Below are 24,573 nucleotides of genomic sequence, written 5' to 3'. Positions count from 1 at the left end.
TGCAGGGAGAAGCGGCAAATGATTCTGAGGATAGTGATTGAGAACATGCCAGGTAGATGCTTGACACTGTGAGGAGGTCTCAGGACCTGGTCTCAGGTCTCAGGAATGATTGGTGGATCCTTTAGAGGCTCCTCTTTACAGGAGCCGTCACTGGACCCCAGCCTGGCCATGTCATCTTTTGGAGAATAGGGTCTGGGAATCCAGACAGACATGGTCTCTCCTATGTTTGCAAAGACTGAGAAAGAGGTCCCATCCTGGGCCTGTTGTCTCCTGTGCCTCCACTGCCACTTCCCCTTCTAGAGATGTGATGGAGGAAAGACATTGGTTAATTATAATAAAGAAACTGCCTCGGCCCTCATAGGACAGAAAATTAGGTAGGCGGAGTAGACAGATGAGAATTCTGGGATAAAGAAGCTGAGTTAGAGAGTCGCCATGTTTCTCCCGCTCCAGATAGATGCAGGTTAAGATCCTCCCTGGTAAGCCAGCTCGTGGGCTACACAGAATATTAGAAATGGGTTAGAACAATATGTAAGAGCTAGCCAATAATAAACTGGACCTAGCCGGGCCAGGCAGTGTTTAAAAGAATACAGTTTCCGTGTAATTATTTCTGGGTATTTCTAGCCATGCGGGCGGCCGGGTGCCGGGGACGCAGCCCTGCCGCCGTCCCTATATCAACAGAGATGCTTGCATCAGCAGCACATCTGTCTCCATCCTTAGGTCCGGAGAGATAAGGCAGAGCTGCACATCCAAATTTAGAGTTCCAAGTCTGACAACCAGCAATGAAGACAGCAAACCTCAATCCAGGATCAGTAAGAAGCAGAGCAGCCAGAGATTAGAAAATCCAACATGAGGTCCTGTGTCCCGTGTACAGCTGGAGTAGCAGCCGGGGCCCCATTCCTGCCAGCAGTCGTGGGTGCTCCAGATGCTTGACCTCTTACCATGTCAGCAGACACAGTTCAGCTTCATCCGGGAGATCCAGGGATTGTCCCGGCCCACTTGCTCCTCTAGGTATCCCTCATCTATCTGTTCTGCAGACAGCACCAGCTCTATTTTTCCCCACTGAATCTCCACCCTTTTTCTACCCAGCAGCATTCCCAGACCCACAGCCAGCTTCTCCCCTGAGTAACAGCCTTTTTATTCTTCGGGCTGTTTTCAGTGTTGTGTTAAATATTGCTTTTAACAAATTGTTCTTCATTGTGTAAATTGCGGTTACAGTGTTCACTCAGCATGCCTATACACGGCCTAACAGGATCCCCAAACATATCACCGTAGTTCTGGGAGAGGCTCCATGGAGGCAGACCATCCTGGAGAAAGGGAGGCAAAAGCCACTGCTTTGACAGGGACCAGGTGAATGCCTGAGAGAGGTGCTAGACATTGTGTCTCACTGCCGTCTGCGAGAACTAAAGGCCAGGATCATGTGCTTAGAGCTCAGGCTGACCAGTTGTCCTTCCGATGGCTTTCTGCTTTAGGTGCAGGCTCCTGTAGCCGGGTAGCAGTACTATGGGTGCAGCAGATGAGGACATATTACCATCCCCAATATGCTCCTCGATTTAGCCGGCCAATGGAGCCCCGCCATTCACAAATGCCCACTTTTCTGATCTGGGTGGGATCTCCACTTGCTGCAGCCAGCACAGCCTGGATGCCGAGACTGGCAGGGGGTGCCAGCATTGAGACATGGAGGCTTTTTTTTCAGGTGGAAGAACAGCAACCTTTATTCTGCCTCGGCTAAAACCTTTTATACCTCTACAGCTTCTGTGGAAAAACACCGGCCAGAAAGAACACAAACATCCTTGTCAATTATAGACCACAAGGAAGTTCCGCTGTTGGTCAGGGGGAATGAGGGCAGCTGGATCACAACAAGAGGGAGTTGAGAACCCCTGAAGGGCAGAGGAGGTGGAAAAGAACATGAAGGACCACAGAGAGACTGGCGAAGAGAACATTGATCTCAACTGCTGGTCCACGAAAAACAGTTGTGCGGAATGAGCTAGAAACAGATCAGGCAGGGAGTTCAGAAAAGTCTTCCAGACATCATGAAAAGTTAAAAAGAGGTAGCATGCTGCATGCTGGGCCTGCCTCCCACAGTGCACCTAGCTGGGGTCTACAACTGCTGACCTGCTTCAGTTCTAACCGGAGATGTGACATTGAAAGAGAAGTGATACCTGTCTCTTTTCTAGGTAGTTCAGGGCTTCATCCATCATCACGGGCACTAAAGGGAAAAAAAATATTTTATACATTGCTTTTGAAAATGAGTTAGCAAACCCAGCATACTTTATTCACATAGGAAGACATGCCTGTCATCTACCAAGACCCTCAGGGATGTCACTCAGTCTATCCTCACCCAGAATGTCCCTTGTTCTCACCACAGGACTTCAGTCCAGCCACCTCACTTCCCCTCTTCCCAGTCACAGCTGCCAACCATGCCCTCCTCTCTGAGGGCAAACACTGCAGGATTTCTTTTCTCTCCAAAGGACCCATCAAGGAAAGAAGTCAAGTAGGAATTACAATTTCTCTTCCTTGTAGGAAGGCATGAGAACAGACAGCTGTTTGGTAGGTGAGTCCCAGGTGCTGGGTAAACTTTCCTTCTGGCCTCTGGCATTGGGGAAGAATTTCTCTTCATGTTGGTGACATGTTGGCATTTCTGTAGGAGTTATAAATGCAGTGAAAGGAACCTACAGGCAGTCGTGGAAACCGGGTTACATTGATCTCTTTTTATATTTGCTCTGCAAAAACATTATCTTTTGCACCGTGATAGCCAGCATTTAGCTGGCCCCTGTGAGCTGCAGCAACAGCTAAGCTATCCTGCAGGTCACTTGCCCAACAGCCAAGCCTCTCCTGAGAGAGACCTTGGTTGCCCAAGGCCTTCACCCGAAGGGCCACCCTAGGGGGCCGCACCCGACGACACCCGCAGCGCCTTCGCGCGGCTCCACCGAGGATTACACGGCCGGTCCCGGAGTGCAACGCACCGGTCTTGTGCGAACTGACAGCGCTGCCAGCCTCACACCCGTGCCCTGGAGTGCAGTCATCTAAGGGTGCCTAACGCCCCGGACTGTTTAGAGTCTCCCCTGTTAATTCCGCGCGCGCGCGCGTGCGTGCGCGTGTGTGTGTGTGTGTGTGCGCGCGCGCGCGCGCACATGCGCACAGGCGCCGGGACGTGGGACCCCGGGGCTGGCGCCAAGGCGGTTGTGACCGTACCGACCCGGCCTCCCCATCAGGCCTGGTCCTAAGCAGGCGCTCGTGGGACGCCCGGGCTCCCCGGAGTTGCTGTTCACGGCCCGTGCCCGGGAGCACAGCAGCGTCCACGGAAGGAGCAGCTTCTCCACCCAGGACTCCTCCCAGTCGCCTGCGCCGGAGACGCCTGTAGAGGGAAGGGCGCAGGCGCGGTGCGGGCGGGAAGATGGCGGCCGGGTTCAAGTGAGTGGCGGCGCGCACAGGAGGCGCGGGTGTGGCGCGTGGTGGGGACCCGAGTGCTCGTGGGGCTGCAGGAGGTCTCTGCCCACAGGAGGCGCTGAGCAACAGCGCAGCCAGGACCCCCGACCTCTTATCCGAGCGCCAGGCCGCTCTCCACGGGAAAACCGGAGTGCCGCCTTTGGAGGGACCTGAGACCTTTGGGGCTCTGATGGAGCCCCAGGCTGCCCACGCGTGTAAACCTCTAGTTCGTGTGTCGGCGAGGGCGTGCACTCACAGCTGCTGTGACTTCTGTCTGCGTGTAGTTGACGAGGCCAGAGGAACCTGCCGTAACTGCAAAAACACAGTCCTTGGTGGTCGCTAATGCAGATTACCGCAGGGCATCAGATGCCGAGTCCCCAGCTTCAGAACTAGAGTTGCGTTGCCGACACCCAAGTGAATCCTCTTCAAAGTGTGTCCAGGGCCTTGGACTCCGGTCCCCTTGACCGGGGCACAGTAAAGGGGACCGATGAAGACGGGTTGCTACTGTTAGGCTTTTTTTATTACTATGGTTAACACCTGAGCGTGTGGAGATTGATGCCCCAGCGTCACACCCTTAAGTACTGGCTTTAGATTCTGGGATGCACACTGACGGACTTTAACACATTTTTACCATGTTTCAGAACTGTGGAACCCCTGGAGTATTACAGGAGATTTCTGGTGAGTAGAGGCGATTTCGTGTGTCAGACCCTTTGATAAGTATACTTCAAGGCATAGTTTTTCAGTTCCTTTAAATTATTGGGGTTTAATGTGTTCTCCTCTGCATAAGTGGAAAAATATGTAATCTATTTCCTTATATACATTTAGAAAGAAAACTGCCGCCCTGATGGAAGAGAACTTGGGGAATTCAGAACCACAACTGTCAACATAGGTGAAGATAGACTTCATTTCAGTTGCTATGACACCCTTATGCTGTGTGCCACTTTTCCCCCAGCCAATTATACTATCTATGCGTGAGGTATTTGATGATGTTAAAAGCTTATTATTATATCAGCTTTGTCGTTGATCTAAGCCTGATTAGCTCAAATTGGGGGACAGAGGAAAAGATATTAAGTAGTGATACCATCCATTTTCAAATCACTGATCTGAACCTGTCAAAAGTTCCAGAGGCAACTGCAGAGGTCGAGCCAGATAACCATACAGACTAAAGCATCTGAATGACTTTGTAGTCAAATAAAATGCATTTATTCATTCTCCTTTGCTTTTTTAGAAGGTTGTTTATACGTGCCGTGTGTCCCTTTGCAGGCTCCATCAGCACGGCGGACGGCTCTGCCCTCGTGAAGCTGGGGAACACCACAGTCGTCTGCGGAGTGAAAGCAGTAGGTTCGCTGGTGTCTGGTGACGTCCCAATTCCAAATTAGCTTCAGACTCACAAGGTCATAGTTAATTAGGGTTCGGAATGTAGATCTACCCCGACCTGGGTGTACCCCTTTCTAAGGCAAATAACTGAATCTCAGCACCTCGTACTTTAAAATTTTGGTAAGATTGTTTTGAAATTAGCTTGTTACTGTGTTAGCTTTTAGCTGTCCATAGTCTTTGTTAGTCTTAAAGGAGCAGTAGCTGTCTGCTGGCCGCCTGCTCTTGGGAGCACCTTCTTAGGAGCTTTGCTGATTTACTGGTCTCCACCTCCTGCTCAGCCCACGAAGTTCAGTGGCTTCCCCTGGTTTGTCAGGCTCATAACAAAGTCTGATGACAAAGCCTGTCCTTTCTGACATCACACTCAGCGACTTTCCTCTTTTAGAGGTCTGTGGTCACGCTAAAGTGATAGCTATCAGAACATGTACTTCTTCCTAGCTTTCTACTTGGAACTTAATGGTGCTGTCTCATTTGGGCCTTGGAAATAGCCCCTGCAAGTAGGCAGGTACTGTTCACCTATCCTCATAAAAGCAGAGAAACATCTAAGGTCAAATAACTTGCCCCAAGCCTCTGAGCCTAGGAAGTGTGTGTCCACAGCTGAGCTGGGCTAGTTACTATTATTTGTCATACTTGTGACTCCAGCTAGTTACTAAGTCTAGCCATGTTGTATCATTTGGGATTCAATTCAGATTCTCGGCTCCTGAACAAGTGCACAGATGGGGCAGAGCCCATGGATCCTCACCATGAGGATGAGCAGCGGTCTGTTCCCGCTGCCCTTGACTTCCTGTGAGCCATTGGGAAGGGCAGTGCCAGTGTCCTCGATCCCCCAAGCACTCTAGATGCTCATCGTGGGGTTATTGGCCTGGGAGGTCTTCGTACAGCGTCTGTAACTAACTCCTAGACTATCTTCATGGTTTTGAATGGCTCCTTTCATTAGAATACATTTATTTGCTTTTGTAGGAGTTTGCAGCACCACCACTAGATGCTCCTGATAGAGGATATGTTGGTGAGTTAAATGGGCTTGTAATTTTAACAAAGACACGAGTAAGCTTAAAATGAACTCTTGTAGTGGAGTTCTGATAATTGAGGTAGTGGTCAGAAATAATGTCCCCTCATCCCAAAGCTTTCTGCTTGTTTACTAACAGGGTAAGGTACATCTCAGAACTTCGCCAACTCACGTGGGTTGTCTGAGTTCATACACTGAGTTGTATACATTCCTTATCCAAGGGTGAGTTGTCGGTAAAGGCCACCAGTGCGGACTGAAGTCTGTCTGCACTCAGCTTAGACTCGGCAATATTTTTGTCTTGGATTATCTTTTCTTTAAAGTAGGAACCAACATTCAAAACTTTAATAGTTGGGTGTAAGCAGAGAACTGTTTTGCTACACACAGGTAGGTATTTGGGGGAAGAAACCAGAAAAATTGTAAAGAATTATGATTGAAGCATAATAAGCTTTTGAAGCAGTGTGGGGAAACTTTAGACAAGTATAAATTTCCTTTTCTCGGAGCTTGGCAAAATGAGAAAAAGTCATTTTAACACTGCTGTGCTTTCCACCCAAAGAGTCTATTACCCATGGCCATCGCCTGTGCTACGGGCAGTCCCTGTACTAGGAACCTTATCGGGGACCTCTGAGTGCTAGCCTCAGTGTCCCTTCAGAACTCAGATTTACAGCAAGCACAGGACTTAGATCTGAGGGTGAAATGAACTCTCTACTCCGTACTTGTCTGTACCAGTTTCATTACTCTTCTCCTGCTCTCTATTCTGGAAAGTTCCCAGTTTATATACCCAGGCAAAGCAAAGGCAAATCTCTGAGCTTGGACCTCCCTTTCTCTCTGAAAGTCCCACTGTGATCTATATGAAAGACTCCTTTCCTGGCTGCATGCCCAGTGCCTTGCCAACTGAGTTGATCTTCATTGCACTTGTTCTGGTGGGTCAGCCTTCTGCTCTATCAGCTGAAATCTCACTGCATGATTCCTATGGACCACAGCAGAACCTCAGCTGTCGGGAAAGTTTAGTTCCTAGCTGCAGTGTTTCTTTCAGTTCCTAATGTGGACCTACCACCGCTGTGTTCGTCGAGGTTTCGGACTGGACCTCCTGGAGAAGAGGCCCAAGTAGCCAGCCAGTTCATTGCGGATGTCATTGAAAAGTAAGACTTTTATGAGGAGTTTTTATCACCGTGCATTATTAAATGTTTTGCCTTCATATTTATTGTGTTCTTTATCATTAAATCAAGCTCACAGATAATTAAGAAAGAAGACTTATGCATCTCTCCAGGCAAGGTAAGAACAGACTGAACTCTTATGAACTCTGAAGTGGCTGTGTGCATGTGCTTTAATATGGTAGTGGGGATGAATAAACAACCTTAAACCCTGAGATTCTAGAGTTTAGAAGGGATTTTTTAAAAGATCATTATTCCATAATTGTCTAAATAAACATAAATCCTTTCCAACTGGGTATTAAGTTTGATGAGCTAGGGTCACACTGTGTACCTTGGCTGATTTTTACCTCCTGGTCCTTTTCCCTAATCATCTCCCTAATGCTGGGATTACAGGTTTCTGCCATCGTGTCCAAGTAACAAGTAATAAATAACCTGTTTGGGAGCTAACTTTCAAGCTAAGGTTAACTCACACACACTTTTCCTCTTTTAAAAAAAAAAATAAAAGGCTTTTATTATCCCTTAGATCAGGTTTTGCTTGATATTTACAGTGAACCCATGTGGAATCTTCCTATAGTGCCTTCCTTTACTAATTTATAGTGCTAACTAGCATGTAAAACCTTGTACATTGTACATCGAGAGCACAGATTACAGCTGGGCCTTTCACTTACTAAGTAGCAGCAAGAATAAACCTTCCTCTTTGCACCTATAGCTCTACTTAGGGAAAAGGACAAGTTTATCACTTGTTGGTTTGCTTGTCAAAAGCCTAGCTTGCCCATCCTGACCACTTTGACTTCGTACTTTATAAATGATAGGGGAAAAAAATTAGGCTTTCAAATCTTCCTTGCTTATCTATTCAACGGTTCTGTAATTCTGAAGCCTAAGGCACCAGCACTGTTCAGTTATCAGATCTAATTTACTTTGTGTGAACTGTTTTAGCTTGCTTGGGTCCTATACTGTGACCTTATTTGCCTAGACTACGATGGAAATATTTTGGATGCCTGCACGTTTGCTTTGTTAGCAGCTCTAAAGAATGGTAAGCAGCCTAAATGAAACATTTTCCTGCTAATCCGGTCAGAATCCAGCTGGTCAAAACCTTTGGCAAGGTTTTCTTGAGATGTAATCGTCATTCACATGTTTGTGCTGTGAGACAGTATCCCATAACCCAGGCTGGCCTTGAACTTATCGTTCTATCTCAGCATCTCAGAGGCTGAGAATATTTTAAGTATGAACTACCTTGCCCAGCTTGTGCTCCTAAGTTAGTTAAATTTACAGGGTCTACTGAAAGTGGACATCCTAGTTTTATATTCTGTAGTGTTTTAGAACTGCTTTGACTGTTTCCACCTGTAGTCATTAGAGCAGCCGTCCTTCCTAGAATCTGCTCACTTGGATAAGGGATTCTCACTGTAATCCAGGTAGCTCATACAGGCAGACATAAATATCACCTGATAGTGATGTTTCCTAGTAAGGGTCTGGGTAGTTTGGTAATGTCTTAGAGTATCACTTGTGCATATTCCAGGTCATTCTGCATGACCAGCAATCCACAATAAAAGCCAGGCATGGTTGTCTGTGTCTGTAATCTCAGCACACAGGTGAGGAAGACGGTAATTTGAAGCCAGTTCAGACTGCAGAACGATCCTCTATCTAAAACATCCAACTTAAGAGTGGAAGATACAGTTAATAGTACTAGTATAGTCCTAGTTAAACATCAGTCCAGCCTGCTTGCTTCCTTTGTAATAAAACGATACCGAAGAGCAGCACTTACTACTTTAGGAGGGTAGATGACTAAATGAGTATTATAGATACTTTGAGCTGGGCAGCGGTGCATGCCTTTAATCTTAGCATTTGGGAGGAAAGGCAGGGGGATCTGGGCCAGCCTGGGCCACAGAGCGAGTTCTAGGAAAGATAGGACTACATAGAGAAACCTTTTGGGGGGGGGGGGGGAATAAAAACAAAGGCTTGGCTGGAACATAAGGTGTTCTGAAAAGCAGTTTTCATCCACCATAGTTACCTCAATTGTTATGAGAGACTTAGAATAAAATTATCCTGGTAACAGGTGAGTAGCACATAACTCTTAATTCGAGTGAATTCCAAGCTAAATGGGCTGTACTACATAGTGAGATCCTGTCAAATGAGTAGTTGTTCTGGATAAGCTAAATGGGGGAAGAGTTAAGAAAGGATTGAAATGAAGCTACGTACCACATTCATTTTATGTTTACTTGCCTTTTTCTAGTACAGTTGCCTGAAGTAACTATAAATGAAGAAACTGCTTTAGCAGAAGTTAATTTAAAGAAGAAAAGTTATTTGAATGTTAGAACAACCCCAGTTGCAACTTCCTTTGCTGTGTTTGATGAGTAAGTTAACCAAATGTACCATTCTGGGTTCTAAGCTAATAGCCTGTTATCTTGTTATTTAGCTGTCTTTACAAGAAATGTCCTCCAGTTGATTACCAACCCTAATTTGCTGTGGACATCTGAGCCCTGCTCTGCAGTTCCTTTAGTCAGAGCTTCCATCTGCTTGGCATCCTGATGTACAGGATAATTCTATGGTCACCAATTGCCCCTATGTTTCTTTAGGCCCTTTTTCTTTTACGGTGACAGGGATTGTATGGGGCTGGTTCATACTAGGCAAGTGCTCCATTGCTGAGCTATGCTCCAAGCTCCTACTCTATAAACTTCTGAAACTGTCTCCAGTATTTGCTGCAGAATCTAAGAAATTCCCAAAGCTGAAGAGCAAGGAGTTCCTACGTACTGGGCTGCAGGGTACTGCCACTCTGGCTTCCTTCAGTCCTGGATTAGCTCTTCCATAGGCTAAAATCAAAGCAGGTCTTTTAATACTGTTTGAAATTAGTCTCTTCCTAGAAATGATACTCTACCCTCTCCATGCACATTGTTTTAATACCTTTTTGTTGTTGTTAATGTAGCACTTTGCTGATAGTTGACCCTACTGGAGAGGAAGAACACCTGTCAACAGGAACCTTAACAATAGTCATGGATGAGGAAGGCAAACTGTGTTGTCTTCACAAGCCAGGTATGTCCTTTCCACTGCAATGGGGAATAGCTGGGGTGTCAAGTGGAGTGTGGGATGTTTGGCTGCTTAGCTGATGGAAGTTTATGATGGTCTTTGCTGTTTAAGTGTTGTGTGTCATCCTAAACTTAGGACATACCTGTCTTCTAGAGCCTTTCTAAAACTAACCTGCAGGTCTTGAGACCATACCACTTGATTTAGATGTTGTTTGATTTCAAAACAAACACTTGACATGATCTTCCACTTTCACAAAATAATGGAAACACTGAAAACTGGCCTAATTTTTCAGGTGGGAGTGGACTTACTGGAGCTAAACTTCAGGACTGCATGAGTCGAGCAGTTACGAGACACAAAGAAGTGAACAAGCTACTAGATGAAGTCATTCAGAGTATGAAACACAAATGAAGCCGCCACAATTGCAAAACAGATGTAAAAATTTTATTTATTACACTGTGCACAGGCTTTTTATACTAAATAAATACCAAACTACATTCTTTTGGAAGATATTTCTAGTAGTTCTTAGATTATTTCTGTAGATGGTATATACAAGAAAACATTTAACCATGTAAGAACCACAGAATTGTGCTTTTGTATAAACTATGCACCATCTATTAATGTAAAATACTGACTCTTAGGAGGAAAATGAAGCAAAAATACAATTCATTCAATGGTCTTGTGTTTGTAAAAAACAAAGAAAAGACAAAAGGAAAAAAAAATTGCTCAGAATTTTGGAGTGGTTGGCATGCCTCGCTTCACTTTACTCTTGGACTGGCCACCTGCATGCCGGTGACGATGTAGCTGGGCTGTCTGTGCGGCTGCTGCTGCCATAGCCATCTGCTGTTGCAAGAATCGCAACTGCTGCAAAACGGAGGGGGAGAAAAGAGATCACGTTATGCTAAATGCACAGGTGTGGCCAGTTGCTTCCCAGGAGTGATGAAAACAAGCCTCAGAGTGGAAGCATGGGCAACAAAGGGTACTCCTCCAAACTAGGACAGTGCAAGAACCTGCTGAGGGCTTTAAATACGATTCTTAAAAATGATACAATTATCTGTTACTTAGCCCTGGCAGTCCATACTGCAGTAATGCAGCAACTGCAGTTACCATTTTGTTGTGTAATGATAATTCATAGCAAAATAAACTATCAAGAGTTGATCATAGTGTGCTGACACCCTTTCCTAAAATAATTTGCAACTTTTCTAAAGCAATGGGAACACTCCCACAGCATAGAATCATAAAAGTTAATAATTGGCACTTAAAACTATTTAAAAATACGATGCACATTAAAGGGGTGTGTGAAATGTGCCACCAAGACCTTAAAAAGGATTTAAAAGTATGCATTGTTATAGTTTACATTTAGTGCTGCAAGCTGACTGGCATGTCAGATTTCTAAAAATAAAACTAAGTTACTGGCCAATTGCTTTAGCAGGAAAGCCCCACTGCAAAGCAGTATTTTGGAACTTAAGGGTGTTTAATTAATCAAATGAAGCTGCTAGATTACTTGAAGCTGCTGCTGCTGCTGTTGCTGCAAGGCAGAGGAGAGCTGGAGTCTCTGCTGAGGAAGGCTTTGCTCAGGTCTGTTCTCGGCAGAGCCAAGCTGAGACAACACTACAGGAGAAAGGGAAAGCAGGCCAGTTAAAAAGTTTGAAGGCAACCAGGGTTAGAAAACACAGCATAGAAAATGAGAAAAAATAGAAATTACCTTAAGTAACAAATCATACCGATTTCAGAATAAATTTTGTCTTCTGCTAATTAAGGGTATCACTGAGTCCAGAACACTCTGGCTATACAGAGGGAAGGAAGTACACAGACCAAAGTACTGCATTCCCTCTCTTTTAAGTCTCATCCCAGGCTGGCCTCAGAACTCACTATGTAGAAACAGCTAACCTGAATTCCTGATTCTCTTTTCTCCACCTGAAGAATGCTTTGGTTATAGGTTTACGCATCATACCCAGTGTTCTGAAGCTGAAACACTAGCACCTCAACTACATTCTGCCTCCATGGCATCCTCGTTGCATCCCAATGGAACGTGATACTGGCTGGACCTTTTTCTGAAAGCCACCCTTATGTGATGTACGTTCTTTTAAAATACAACATCCAGTGAGCTCGCAGAGATGACGGACAGTGATTGGGCCGTCCCTATCATTCCACATTCTCAAAGAGAGGTGAAAAGGCTGACCAGGCTTAAGTGAGTACAGTTTGTCTACAATTCTTTTCACAAATTTACTATGGCTATTTTAGAAAAATAACTTGTGTGGTAAAGGTACATTAGTTACAAATCTGCATTTGGAAATTCACAAATTCTAAATTACAGCTATTTGTAAGAAATAGTTTCAAAACACAAGTGTGAATTACTCCTACTAAGGTACATCTAAACTTGAAAACTGGAAGTTACAGAAATCAAAAGCAAGCACAAAGGGACAATTTACTGAATCCTCAAATTCCATTATAGCTTTGCTAATTATTTTTATTAAAGTTCTATCTCTTGGCTTATTCAAATGTGAAGTCAGAATTCAATACAGTATTACTTTTTGTTTACCATTTCCTACTTTCATTCATTCCCTACTTTCAAGTGGGAGCATTCAAGTTAGTTTTATATTTATAAACAAGTAGCTTACATAAGTTTTGCTAATTATGAAGATTTAACTCATACAATACAAACTGAGAAAAATTATGCAATGTAGGACAATGTGGTCCCAGGTAATTAAGAAAACAGAATTAACCACTGAAAACTGGTTTGACGACTTTCTATGAACTCAGATGGACATGTAAAAGTTTGCCAGCTGGGGCTGGAGAGATGGCTCAGAGGTTAAGAGCATTGCCTGCTCTTCCAAAGGTCCTGAGTTCAATTCCCAGCAACCACAACCATCTGTAATGAGGTCTGATGCCCTCTTCTGGCCTGCAGGCATACAAGCAGACAGAATATTGTACAATAAATAAATATTTTTTAAAAAGTTTGCTAGCTAACCTCTGTAAAGAGAACATATAAGTATGTGAGTCAAAGCTTTCATAATCAGCTGTCAAAGTAATTTTTAAGGAAAAATTCTTGATCAGTTGTTTGTTAATCTTGTAGTTCACAGATTAAATACTTCAGCCTTTTTCTAATTACTGCTTGCAAGGAAGAAAAGGGAAATAATTTACACAGTGAGATAAGAAGGAAGTCAGGATGATACCCACCAGCTGCCTGTGACTGTGGAAAACCTCCTACTCCAGTAAGATTAATAATAGCAGCTTGTTGAGCAGTTAAGGCCTGTTCTTGAGCAGTTAGAACTTGTTCAGATCCCTGAATTTTAAAAAAAAAATAGTATGTTACTTGTGCAAAAATGGCAAAACAAATTGAGCCAGTGAAAAAACAGCATCTCTTTGATATATGAGGAAGAATAAACAGCTTAGGTTTCATATAAATTATGAACACATGTAGAAGTAGCAAGCTTGGAATGAACAAAAAACAAATGCTAAATTAAAACCTCACATCACTTCCAGAACAGTGCTATTATAAAACAAAAGAAAAATCCAAAAATGCACAAAAGCAATGCATTGGATACAATTTCTTTGCTAAAATGACCACAAAGACTATATATATATATATATAATCACAAATAGAGATATTTACCAGCAAGCTAGATTAATAACTAAAAACCATGAATAAAAATTAACTATCGGGCTGGAGAGATGGCTCAGTGGTTAAGAGCACAGGCTGCTCTTCTAGAGGTCCTGAGTTCAATTCCCAGGAACCACATGGTGGCTCACAACCATTTGTAATGAGATCTGGCGCCCTCTTCTGGCACGGGGGCATGAATACATGGAAGCAGAATGTTATATACATAATAAAAGTAAACAAATCTTTAAAAAAAACATTTTAAAAAATTAACTATCAACTACTAAAGCATTCATCAAAAAAAGAAAGAGTAGAAAAGGTATACAATCAGTATTTATAAAAGAAAGCAAAAAATTGAGATATAGAGGGTCACTTACTAATTAGAGAGGTCAATTAGGCCATACTGATTCTAAATGTCTACACCTAAAGATAAAGCTTCAAAACCAGCTGTTGGTGTTTCAAACTTGTAATCCAGTACTTAGAAGGAGAACAGAGGAAAATTACTGTTAAAATCAAATGAGAGTATTTTGTAGAATTAAAATAGAAATATAATGTATCAAAACTTGTGGAAAGCAGCCTAAGCAGAGCTGAGGAGGAAATGAATGGATAGAATTACTCAACTCAATAATTGAGAAAGCACTGTGCCTGTCAGGCTCCTGCTGCAATCCCAGTGCTTGGAACTAATGCAAGAGTTTGGTGCTACCCTGGGCTACAGAGTAAGGGCCTGTTGCAAAACAAATATTCACATACGCTAAATATAATAGGTTTCATCACAATAAAGGATAAAGGCCACTATTCGGGATCTTAGGTGAAATAACTAAATAAATTAAGATTATTAAGATTATAAGAGTTAAAATAATTTGGGCTGCAGAGATGGTTCAGTGATTAAGAGCACTAGGTGATCTTCTGGAGAATCAAGGTTTGATTTTCAGCACCCAGTCACCCAGTGACTCACAATCATTTGTAACTCCAGTTCCAAGGGAACTGATAACCTCTTCTAGCTTCCCCAGGTACCATGTATAGCAATGGGACACAGTGCCCATGGTGCATAGACATGCAAGCAAAACACCCATACATATAAAAATAATAAAATTTTAAAAGATTGTCATCTATATGATCTTGATCAAGATCATATAAAGTCAGAGAGAGAAAGTTTCTGATAAATTGTAAGAAAGGCAAGTAAAACTGCTGAACTCTTAAGAGGAAAATAAAAAAGAAAAGTTTCATCAGTTGAATTTGTCAATCATATCTCTTCAATATGAATGCAGAAGTCTAGCAGAAGAAAGTACAAACCCCCAAGAGCAGAAGTTAGGCAGCCATCTGTGACGATGTGAAAAGACTGCTGGGGGGAGTGCAAGACTGCAGCACGACAGTCAACACTGTAGTGTCTCAGGGAAGTAAGAGAAGCACTGTAAGGCCCAACAAGTTCTTGACACATATCCAAATGATCATCTGTCTGTGGAGACAGCAAGAGATGCAAAAGGACACACGGACCATGATTCTATCTCCCTACATGAGGCACTCAGGATGGTTAAGATCAAAAACAGCACAATGGTGGTGTTTGGACTGAGGATGTTATCAGTTGCTTATAGAGTTTCAATTTTGCAAGATTAAAGATACTTTGTGCAACAGTGTGAATACTACTTAAATGTAAATGGCAAATAGCTGCACTGTTCATGCCTGTTCTCCCAGCCCTTGTGTGCTGGGGCAGAATGAATGCTGAGTTACTAGCCAGGCTGGAGTAAAAGCCTGCCTCAAAAACAGCAACAACAAAAGCTCCAACACTGTATTTCAGCAAAGGCACTTTTTCCTAAGGATGATCACAGAGCCTAACAGTGGAAGGACAGAACCTACCAGTCCTTTGGACTCATGTGCACCACTACCCATACACGGACATAAAGAAAATAAAATTTATTTTTTAAAAGTGAAGGAAGGAAGGAAGGAAGGAAGGAAGGAAGGAAGGAAGGAAGGAAGGAAGGAAGGAAGGAAGGAAGGAAGGAAGGAAAACTAGACATCTTATCAGTGAAGCAGAACCTTTAATGTGCTAATAATATAGAAAGTTATCAGTTTGTCCTCTCTGATAAGCCTGCCAGAGGATGAGTTTCATCCACTGAAGACCTGAAGAAATGAAGTTCAAGAGGGCTGATAGGGTAGTTTTCAGATCAGCTGAGACCCTTAAGGTGGGACCCAGGAATAAGTATATTTAGGTTCCTAAATGATTCTACAGAACAGCCAAAGTCCATGAACAATGTCCCTTCTCTTCAGACTTCAATTTATTTAATTACATTCTGATTGGCAGTGTCTGCTTTTGATTTTGTTCCCACTGCCCAGTACTTCTGGCCAACACAGACAGATCCACTGCAACGGTAATAAATTTCTACAAAGGAGCTGGAGAGATGGCTCAGCAGTTGAGTACTGGCTGCTCTTCCAGAGGACCTGAGTTCAATTCCCAACTACATGGTGGCTCACAACCATCTGTAATGAGATCTGGCACCCTCTTCTGGCCTGCAGGCAAACATGCAGACAGAATACTGTACACATAATAAATAAATAAATAAATAAATCTTAACAACAATTATACAAACAGAAGATGATGGGTTAGTCAGTGGGGTCACCTGCTACTACCATTAACTGTTTGGCTGTGTGACACTACTTGTCAAGATGGAGACCTCCATTTAGAGCAGCTATCATTAGAAAAACTTGCAGCTACTGATATTAATAAAGAGAAACAACACAGGAACTATTTCTTCCAACAAACCAAAACAGTGGAAATGTATGAAAAACTTGTCCTAAATTAGTTTCACAGTGAAAATGCAAATACAAAAAGATGCTAAAAATCTCATACCTGCTCCTCTGGCTGCTGGGGACTTGAAGCTGAAGGCTGTTGTACAAACTGAGGGAGCTGTAGCTGCTGCTGTTGAGGTTGTTGTACAAACTGAGGGAGCTGTTGCTGCTGCTGTTGAGGCTGTTGTACAAACTGAGGGAGCTGTTGCTGCTGAGGCTGTTGTACAAACTGAGGAAGCTGTTGCTGCTGCTGAGTGTTAAAAATGGGTGAACCACCAGGAAGCTATTCAGAATTTAAACAAGAATTAGCTACTTCCATTGTTCCCATGTAAAATATTTAAATTCCCTTACAAATATCCATAGATAATTAGCTAGGGGCCAAGCACTCTCCTAGGCTCTGAGGAAACAGATGAAGACAGCAAGAGAAGGACTGGAGATGGAGCTCAGCAACTGCTGGGCCAGCTTTTATTTATTTGTTTGTTTGTTTGTTTTCCCGAGACAGGGTTTCTCTGTGGCTTTGGTTCCTGTCCTGGAACTAGCTCTGTAGACCAGGCTGGTCTCGAACTCACAGAGATCAGCCTGCCTCTGCCTCCTGAGTGCTGGGATTAAAGGCGTGCGCCACCAACGCCCGGCTTTGGGCCAGCTTTTAAACTTCCACATAAACCACACAGAAGCAAACAAGCTACCTGCGCTTCATCAGGCTACACCCAGGAATTATTTTTAAGTCCTATTGCTTTCTCCCCCCATATTATTTTCAAGTATAAATTTCCTGCTTCTAGTTAATAGTCAGCTATCCAAATTTACAGTTTTTAAATATTTATCACTTCTTCTGCCATCCTCACAAAAGAACATCACATATGCTAAGAAACTGAACAAAGTAACTGGGCATCATGGCACACTGGACCACCTATATTCATTCCTAACACCTGGCAGGCTGAGAAGGGAGCGTTCAAAGCCAACCTGAACTTCACAATCTATCCTCAAAAACCAAAGTTATGATTCATAAATTTGTGTATGACAACCCATCTCCCAAATTTGTTCTAGTCTTTTAGCAATAACCCTAAAAATAACCATTTTAATGGACCAGGGTAAGGAATTCTAGGGCTGATTAAGAAAGTGCCTTTACTGTAGAGTCCTTTATCTTGCTCTTATTCTGAACCCAAATTAAATTAAAAAAGCAATCCTTTGGTTAAGAAAACCAAACCCACTAAATCTGACATAGTCCAGGCTCAGTATTTCTTTTTTACTAGTAGACACAGTGGCTTTGTTCTCATCCTTTTTATCTGTCATGAAAGACTTCTCAAGACACATGCTAACATGAAGCAGTATGTTCTAGCTGTGGCCCCAGTGCACAGCTCTGCCACTGGCCTGCACATACTGACAGTGTATTTATACCACACAAACAGTTTTAGTTCAATCCAGACTTCCCTATCAGTTATATATGAGGTTGGCTGATATGTCCAGTATTGCCATTTCTCAATAATCCACAGTTCTGTAATATCATCAGATCTTTATCTTCAAGTTTGCCTTTAAGTTCTCTGTAGACAACTATTTTCCGAATTACTAGTTTAATATGTGACTGTTAAAGAACCATGGGGAAAAGAGTAAAGCAAGTTGAGGGTAACAGCAGAAAAACACAAAAAGAAGTATCAAGCATCTAACAGTATGTAGCGTCTACATTTTAAACAGTCACGTGCACAATGAAAGGAGAGGGGACACTCTGGAGGAATAAAGGAGACCAGTGTGGAAGGAGCAGGGAATGAAGACAGGTGAATATAAGTAAGGAAAAGGACATACTATAATGAAAGCCATTATTTTATATGCTAACTACAAGAATTACACATAAAGAAGGGGAAGTAGAACAAGAGAGGGTAATGGGATAAGTAACTTGGAGCACACAGAAGAACCAGGAAGTAAAGGAGCTAGCATGGGACTTAGAGTGCTCTAGTCTTTAGTCCTCGTCTCCTCTCTCATGTATTGCTAGGTCTTCAACCTGAGGCCTTGCCCATGTGAAGCAGGTGGTCCAAGCACTTAGGCTCCATTTTCTATCTCTTTAGAGCACATTGATATTGTAATGGAAAAAAGGTAAGGCAGCCACATGGTTCGGTATATATTAGACCCAACGAACATTTATAGAATGACTAGTAGTTATCTATCTACCACTGTATTAAGAAAGTATAATCTTCCTTGGGAGAAATAATGCATACCAAAGTTTTGAAACCTCGAAGCACAAAAACTCAAGGTGAGCTAACAGCACATACATGTCTGCAAGTGTTCGTACTGCCACTACTGTAGACTGGAGCTTTTCCAGGACCACCTCATTGGGGTAACAAGCTCTTCATCAGACAGAGACTAAAGCCAATGAACGCTGCATCTATAGAACACCTATTATTTTTATTTGCACTTAACTACACAGAGGTAGCAATACACATATCCCTAGAAGATTCCAGATAGACTTCAAATTTTCATATGCTAACATGTATAAATATAGTTGTTTTTTTTTAAAAAAAAAACAAAATATAAAAATTTAAGTCAAAAGCACTGTTTTATGTTTACCTGGAGTAGATTTAAAGGCCTGAGACTTGAAGTATTCTTTAAACCAAACGGGATACCTATTAAATAAAAGTAATGGTTATAATAGAACTGAAAGCATTACAAATGAAAATTAGACTTCAACATATGAAAATACATTACTGTCCTTTCTCCAAATGATTAATTTACACATAATTTAAAAACCCTTCAACAACAAAAGAACTGTTTTATTATTTATCACTATTGACATTTTATTCAAAGTTGCGGGGTACTAGATATCAACTATATTCTACATTTCAGACTTCTTTACTTCTCATACTGTTGAAGAAAGTCATCTATAATTACCTACACATCGTGAAAGGAACAAAACTACTGCCACTGTGCAAGCACATTTTTATCTGCCACTTGTTTACATTCCTCAGTGATATACAATAAATACTAAATTCTGCATTCCAAATAGCCATCATCGCTGGGTGGTGGTGGCGCACACCTTTAATCCCAGCACTCGGGAGGCAGAGGTAGGTGGATCTCTGTGAGTCTGAGGCCAGTCTGGTCTACAAGAGCTAGTTCTAGGACAGGCTCTAAAACTACAGCGAAACCCTGTCTCAAAACAAAAACCAAACCAAAAAAACAAATACCAATCATCAAAATGTTAAAAGAACACTAACTTTTGTAAAGACAAAAAACCAAAGTTATGATATAATGGCTTATTAATTCCAAATTTAAGGAAAGGCAAAACAAAGTACTAGCAAGATGACTCACGGGTAGTGGTGCTTGCCACCAAGCCCTGGTGACCTGAGTTCAACCCCAGAACTCACATGGTGAAGGACAGAACAGATGACTGCAGGCTGTCCTGATTCTCAACTTCAGCCACAGGATGCTCACGCATACAGATATAAAACAACATTCTTGGCAGACTGTATAGCTACAGTCTACTGACCCTGGTCTCTTAAGTATGTGCAAATTAGTGCATACATTTTAACCCAGCACTCAGGAAGAAGAGGTGGAGAATCTGAGTTCAAGGCCAGTCTGATCTACATAGTAAGTTCCAAAACAGCCACAGGTACATAGTGAGACCCTGTCTCAAATGGTGTGCCCCACAAAACATAAAAATATGTGCAAATTTTGTTCACATCAATCTGAATACAGATGAAAAATTATCTACTCTAGATACAGAGTAGGGAGGAAGACATGGGAAGTTCTTAAAAAATTAACAAAAATATATGTAGTCCTCTATCAGATGTTATTTATAGAAAGAGGTATAGAAAATTGGTATGTGATGTCATCAACGCCTTGTACAAGAACCTGAAGAAGTCTCAGATGTGTGCCATTCAGGAAACAGTCCCTGAGGAGAAATGGCTTGTGCTATCACTGCTGTGCAAACATGTATCAGTGCCCGGCATCCACTTAGTGTCTCACTGTGGCACAGCATACAAAGGAACATGACTCCTGCATGCAGCTTCCCAGCTTATCAAAGGCACTGGTAGACTTCCTCTTTCTCCTAAGGACCAAGTAAAGTCAGAATGCAAATGACACTGAGTCTGGGGAAAGAATTAAATGGCTTCTCTAAGGACAGCACTGGAGCAATGTAAACCTAGTACCCTAGAAGCTCCTTACACATAAATCTAAATATCTAAAATTCTGGATGTGACTTTAATATCCATGGCTCCTTCTCATCAAAATAAGCACAACTAGAATTAGAAAACAACATATTTACGTTATACTTTCTAGGTTTTTTCCATAACCGAGAAAGCTTTTGGTCGGTTTATTTCTGAGCTGCCTACCCATTCATTAAAGGGCATCATAACCAGCACACTTGTGCCCACTGCTTTGGACCACAAGGTAATAACTACTACTACTATAAAGGATGGCAATGAGAATGTTCCTAATGACACAGGTACAATGTAAGTACTGTTTGACATGTATTTAGTCTCCTATGAGAAAAATTATTATTACTATCACCATTTTATTTCTGGGGAAAATAATATAAAAAAGCAACTTCCCAAAATTAGACAAGTAAGAATTTAGGTTTTTAGCTACCATGCCAAAAGCGATAGAACATATATTTTTATTGTCATTACTATTGACAAGAATAAGGTTACTTATTTATTTATTATTATTATTATTTATACAAAGCAGAAGACATGATGTACAAACTTATAGATTTAACAGGTTTCTTCCCAGAAGCTGTTTGCTAGGTGTATCAGAACTAAAAAAGGCCTTTTAAGTATCTGAGAAATAAAACTATGAATAACATTTAGTGTTTTTAGTAATGTATGTCCTTAAAATAACAGCTTTTAAGCCTGGGTATGGAGACACAAACCAGTCATCCCAGCTCCGAGAGGTGGAAACAGGAAGATCAGCACATACCAGCAGGAAGTCAGTTTTTGAGACCCTGTTGTTGTGAAGTATTATTTTAAAATGTGTTGCATTTGTTCATGCTGTGGAATATTTGTTTAATGATGCAAATATGTTTTGCATTCTTTCATGTTACATTTGTTTAACTCCCTGAAGCTGTGTTACTTTGCCTTTCTACAACACCTGATTCAATAAAGAGTTGAATGGCTAATAGTAAGACAGGAAAAAGGATAGGCAGGGCTGGCAGACAGAAAGAATAAATAGGAGGAGAAAAATCTAGGAGGAGAGGGCAGAGAGGCAAAGGAGGAGGACATCAGCTACACAGCAAGCCATGGAGTAAAAAGTCAAGGAAGGTATACAGAAATAGAGAAAGCTAAAAGCCTAGAAACAAGATAGATAGGATAATTTAATAAAGGATGACTAGAAATAAGCCAAGCTAAGGCTGAGCATTTGTAAGTAAGAATAAGACTCTGTGTGTATTTATTTGGGAGCTAAGTGGCGGGCCTCCTAAAGACCAAAGAGTAAAAACGCCAAGAACACCGTATCTTTAAAAAAAAGAATCACTACATACAAATAAACACACACACACACACACACACACACAAAAGATAAACGAGAGACTATCACATGTACTTATTCTAACCTGTCTGAGAAGTTGCGGGCAATGCACTGGGCAGTGCATTTGTTAGGAGACATCCTGAGGGAAGAAGACCGCTGCCCAGGTTTTTTCCTGCAGGAGTCATGGTGCCAGTGTCACAGCCCAGCATGGAGTTTGAGGCACTCTTCAGAGCCTGGGCTCCACTGCAGGGTATGGAGCAGAGCATTACACACTAGGAACGCAAATACAGTCTCGCAGTTCTTCAGATTAAAAAACTATAAAACAAATTCTGTCTTAAAAATTAACTTCACCAGGCACTGGTGGCACTCGCCTTTAATCCCAGCACTCAAGAGGCAGGTGGATCTCTGTGAGTTCTACAGAGCTACTACCAGGACAAAGACTATTACACAAAAAAGCCCTGTCTCGAAAAACCAAAACAATAAAAAAAAATTAATTCCTAGGGCAGGTGACGTGGCTCAGCAGGCACCTGCCACTGAGCCTGAAGGTGAAGATGGTGGTGGAAAACCAACCAAAACCTGCAAGTCATCCTCTGACCTCTACATGTGCACTGTGGAATATACACCCCTCAAGAAATATAATAAAAATTTTTTTCAAAAAATTCAATTTCTAGGCTAAGTTTCATTTTAGTGCTAAAGTGTGACAAGCCTGGCTTACATAATGAGCACATCCTTAGACATTTCAGAGTGAGGAGAAGTAAAGCCCTGCCCTAGTGATTCAAAGACAATAACAATAGACAAATGACAAAACCTGGGCAATTGTGAAATACACCTGTGTGTAGGTAATAGTTTGTTACTAAATTATACCATTCACATGAAGCAGCTCCTAACCATAGCAAAATACCATCTTTCAGTGTAATGATGTAAAAATTTGTTCTTAATCTCACAAATAAAACAGTCTTTAACATTGTCAACTTACCCAGCAGAGCTCACTACACTGACGGAGTTAAGCCCAGCAGAGTCAGCCATGACCGGGGAGACCGTGCTTCCTGTTGTTATAGATGTTACCATGGTAGAAAGAGGAATGGTTGTCACAGGCATTGCCTGGCTCAGAGCCCTTTGCTGCTGAGCAAACTGAGTGAACAAAGTGGGCTGAGGGGTGAAGCCTGAATCTTGGGGAGATGGGGTGGCTGAAGGGGTACTAGGAGTTGAGTTCTGAGCATCAGGAGGGTGTGGGGCCGATGAAGGGGTTGGTGTAGGAGTAGATGGCTTAGGAGTTCCAGATCCTGCTCATTGAGAAAAATAAAAATTGCTAGTTTGTTATAAATGGCCGGTCCTTTTTAAAATAAGGTTAATGGAATTTTACTTAGCACTGATAAATTTGTTCCAATTTTTTTTTAAAGCAGTGAACTGCAAGTGTTAAAACTCTCTACAAGATCCATGAGTGTTGCTACACTCAATTACAATTAAGGATGCAGTATATCACCTAAAACCCCACTCCAGATGCTATCACAGAAACAGTGGAAGGACACTTACACTCTACCACAACACCCACTGAAAAGTTAGTCTCCTACATGCTGTCTTTTGTCTACAAGGTTGAAAAGTTAATTTTTGTTATTTATGATTTCAATAGTTCAAGACTTCCTTAATACTGCTTACTTAGTTTAACTAAGATAAACTGAACATTTTTAGTAAGCTACACAAGGTTATCAGTTATATTTGGCACCAAGATATACATGTTTAATTCCCAACATACCAAGTTTACCCTGACAAATTTACAAAGAGTAAAGCAAGTACTGTGTAGATAATACTGCATCTTTAACAGTAACTGTGTACTTCTGTTTAAATGTAGAATGTATAGAAAAATCTGTTGTGAATGAAGTATGCACAGTTTATCAACTTTAAAAAAATAACAAAAAATGAAACCAAAAAAGTAAAGCAAAAGCTCTTGAGGTGTTTCCTTTTTAGCTTTCATGTCCTGCAGAAAGAAAGGAGAGAGATGTGAATGTCCAGAAGCTGTCACCCCACCCTGACTTAACACAACTGTGTGCAGCAGATCACCACAATCCACACCCACAACATGAGAAGTATGAATAAGACTTTCAGAAGATGTATTTATTTTTCTTTGTGCAAAACAAGAAGGCAGAAAAATTACACCTTTTGAGCTATCAGGATGCAGATGTTAAAACTAGGACCATCCTAGCACTGTGCAGTACACTGACAGCACACATTAGCAACCAAGCAAAAAAAAAAAAAAAAAAAAACCAAAAACAAAAAAGCTAAAAAACTGGAATACCCCCCCAAATTAGTACCTAGTATATTCAGATAGTCATTTGAAGAAATTCTCCCACATTAAACCTAGCACTCCTATATTGCCTTTACTTGTTGTTAAAAAGGGTATCCAAAAGTGAGAATTCTACGTTCCTATGTTCAGATGATCACATTTTAGTGACAGCTTGCAAAAGTGTGGAAGTGCATGCTCTCAAATACTACTCTTCAGTTTATTGCGTATAATCTTGGAACCTGCTGGTGTCTTACACATACAAAGGTAGTACCTCCAATAATTCACTCTCATATTTTCTTTTTGGTATCAGCCACAGTTTATATAGTAAGAAAAAGATACTAGGGGGCATTGAAAATAATACTCTGCAACCTTATTGCCAAGTAATTTTTAAAGAAGACAACAAGCTTATAGGCAACAAGCCTGAAAGAAAGGTATACACTGAGTGCATACATAGATACAGAAAAGCAAATATAATTACATTAAA

General features: G+C 41.8%; 2 protein-coding genes across 12 annotated transcripts in view; one reads left to right on the top strand and one right to left on the bottom strand.

Moving 5' to 3' along the window:
• Positions 1 to 3,186: 3,186 nt before the first annotated feature.
• On the top strand, positions 3,187 to 10,487 carry Exosc8 (exosome component 8). Its single transcript, XM_050138314.1, has 11 exons — positions 3,187 to 3,411; positions 4,068 to 4,104; positions 4,252 to 4,315; positions 4,690 to 4,763; positions 5,761 to 5,806; positions 6,840 to 6,945; positions 7,033 to 7,078; positions 7,894 to 7,990; positions 9,188 to 9,308; positions 9,878 to 9,984; positions 10,271 to 10,487. Exons 1-11 carry the CDS (start codon positions 3,395 to 3,397, stop codon positions 10,384 to 10,386), a joined length of 831 nt encoding a protein of 276 aa, XP_049994271.1. The 5' UTR covers positions 3,187 to 3,394; the 3' UTR covers positions 10,387 to 10,487.
• Supt20h (SPT20 homolog, SAGA complex component) overlaps positions 10,398 to 24,573 on the bottom strand; it is a 36,196-nt gene continuing 22,020 nt past the window's right edge. For 5 of the 11 annotated variants that reach the window (XM_050138302.1, XM_050138305.1, XM_050138304.1 and 2 more), the window contains exons 20-26: positions 22,785 to 23,091; positions 21,894 to 22,051; positions 18,917 to 18,972; positions 16,422 to 16,643; positions 13,156 to 13,261; positions 11,480 to 11,586; positions 10,398 to 10,839 (exon numbers count right to left, since the gene is read on the bottom strand). In XM_050138302.1, the coding sequence (XP_049994259.1) occupies positions 10,702 to 10,839; positions 11,480 to 11,586; positions 13,156 to 13,261; positions 16,422 to 16,643; positions 18,917 to 18,972; positions 21,894 to 22,051; positions 22,785 to 23,091 (1,094 nt within the window). In that variant the 3' untranslated portion in view covers positions 10,398 to 10,701. Of the gene's footprint in view, positions 10,840 to 11,479; positions 11,587 to 13,155; positions 13,262 to 16,421; positions 16,644 to 18,916; positions 18,973 to 21,893; positions 22,052 to 22,784; positions 23,784 to 24,573 lie in introns of those variants that run through there. The other 6 variants (XM_050138310.1, XM_050138311.1, XM_050138312.1 and 3 more) reach the window with 4 other exon arrangements.

The sequence above is a fragment of the Alexandromys fortis genome, unplaced genomic scaffold (genome assembly GCF_014885135.2).
Source record: "Alexandromys fortis isolate MF-2015 unplaced genomic scaffold, M_Fortis_MF-2015_v1.1 scaffold_15, whole genome shotgun sequence".
Taxonomy (NCBI): domain Eukaryota; kingdom Metazoa; phylum Chordata; class Mammalia; order Rodentia; family Cricetidae; genus Alexandromys; species Alexandromys fortis.
Note: the sequence above shows the minus strand (reverse complement) of the source record. Positions and strands in the feature narration are given on the sequence as shown.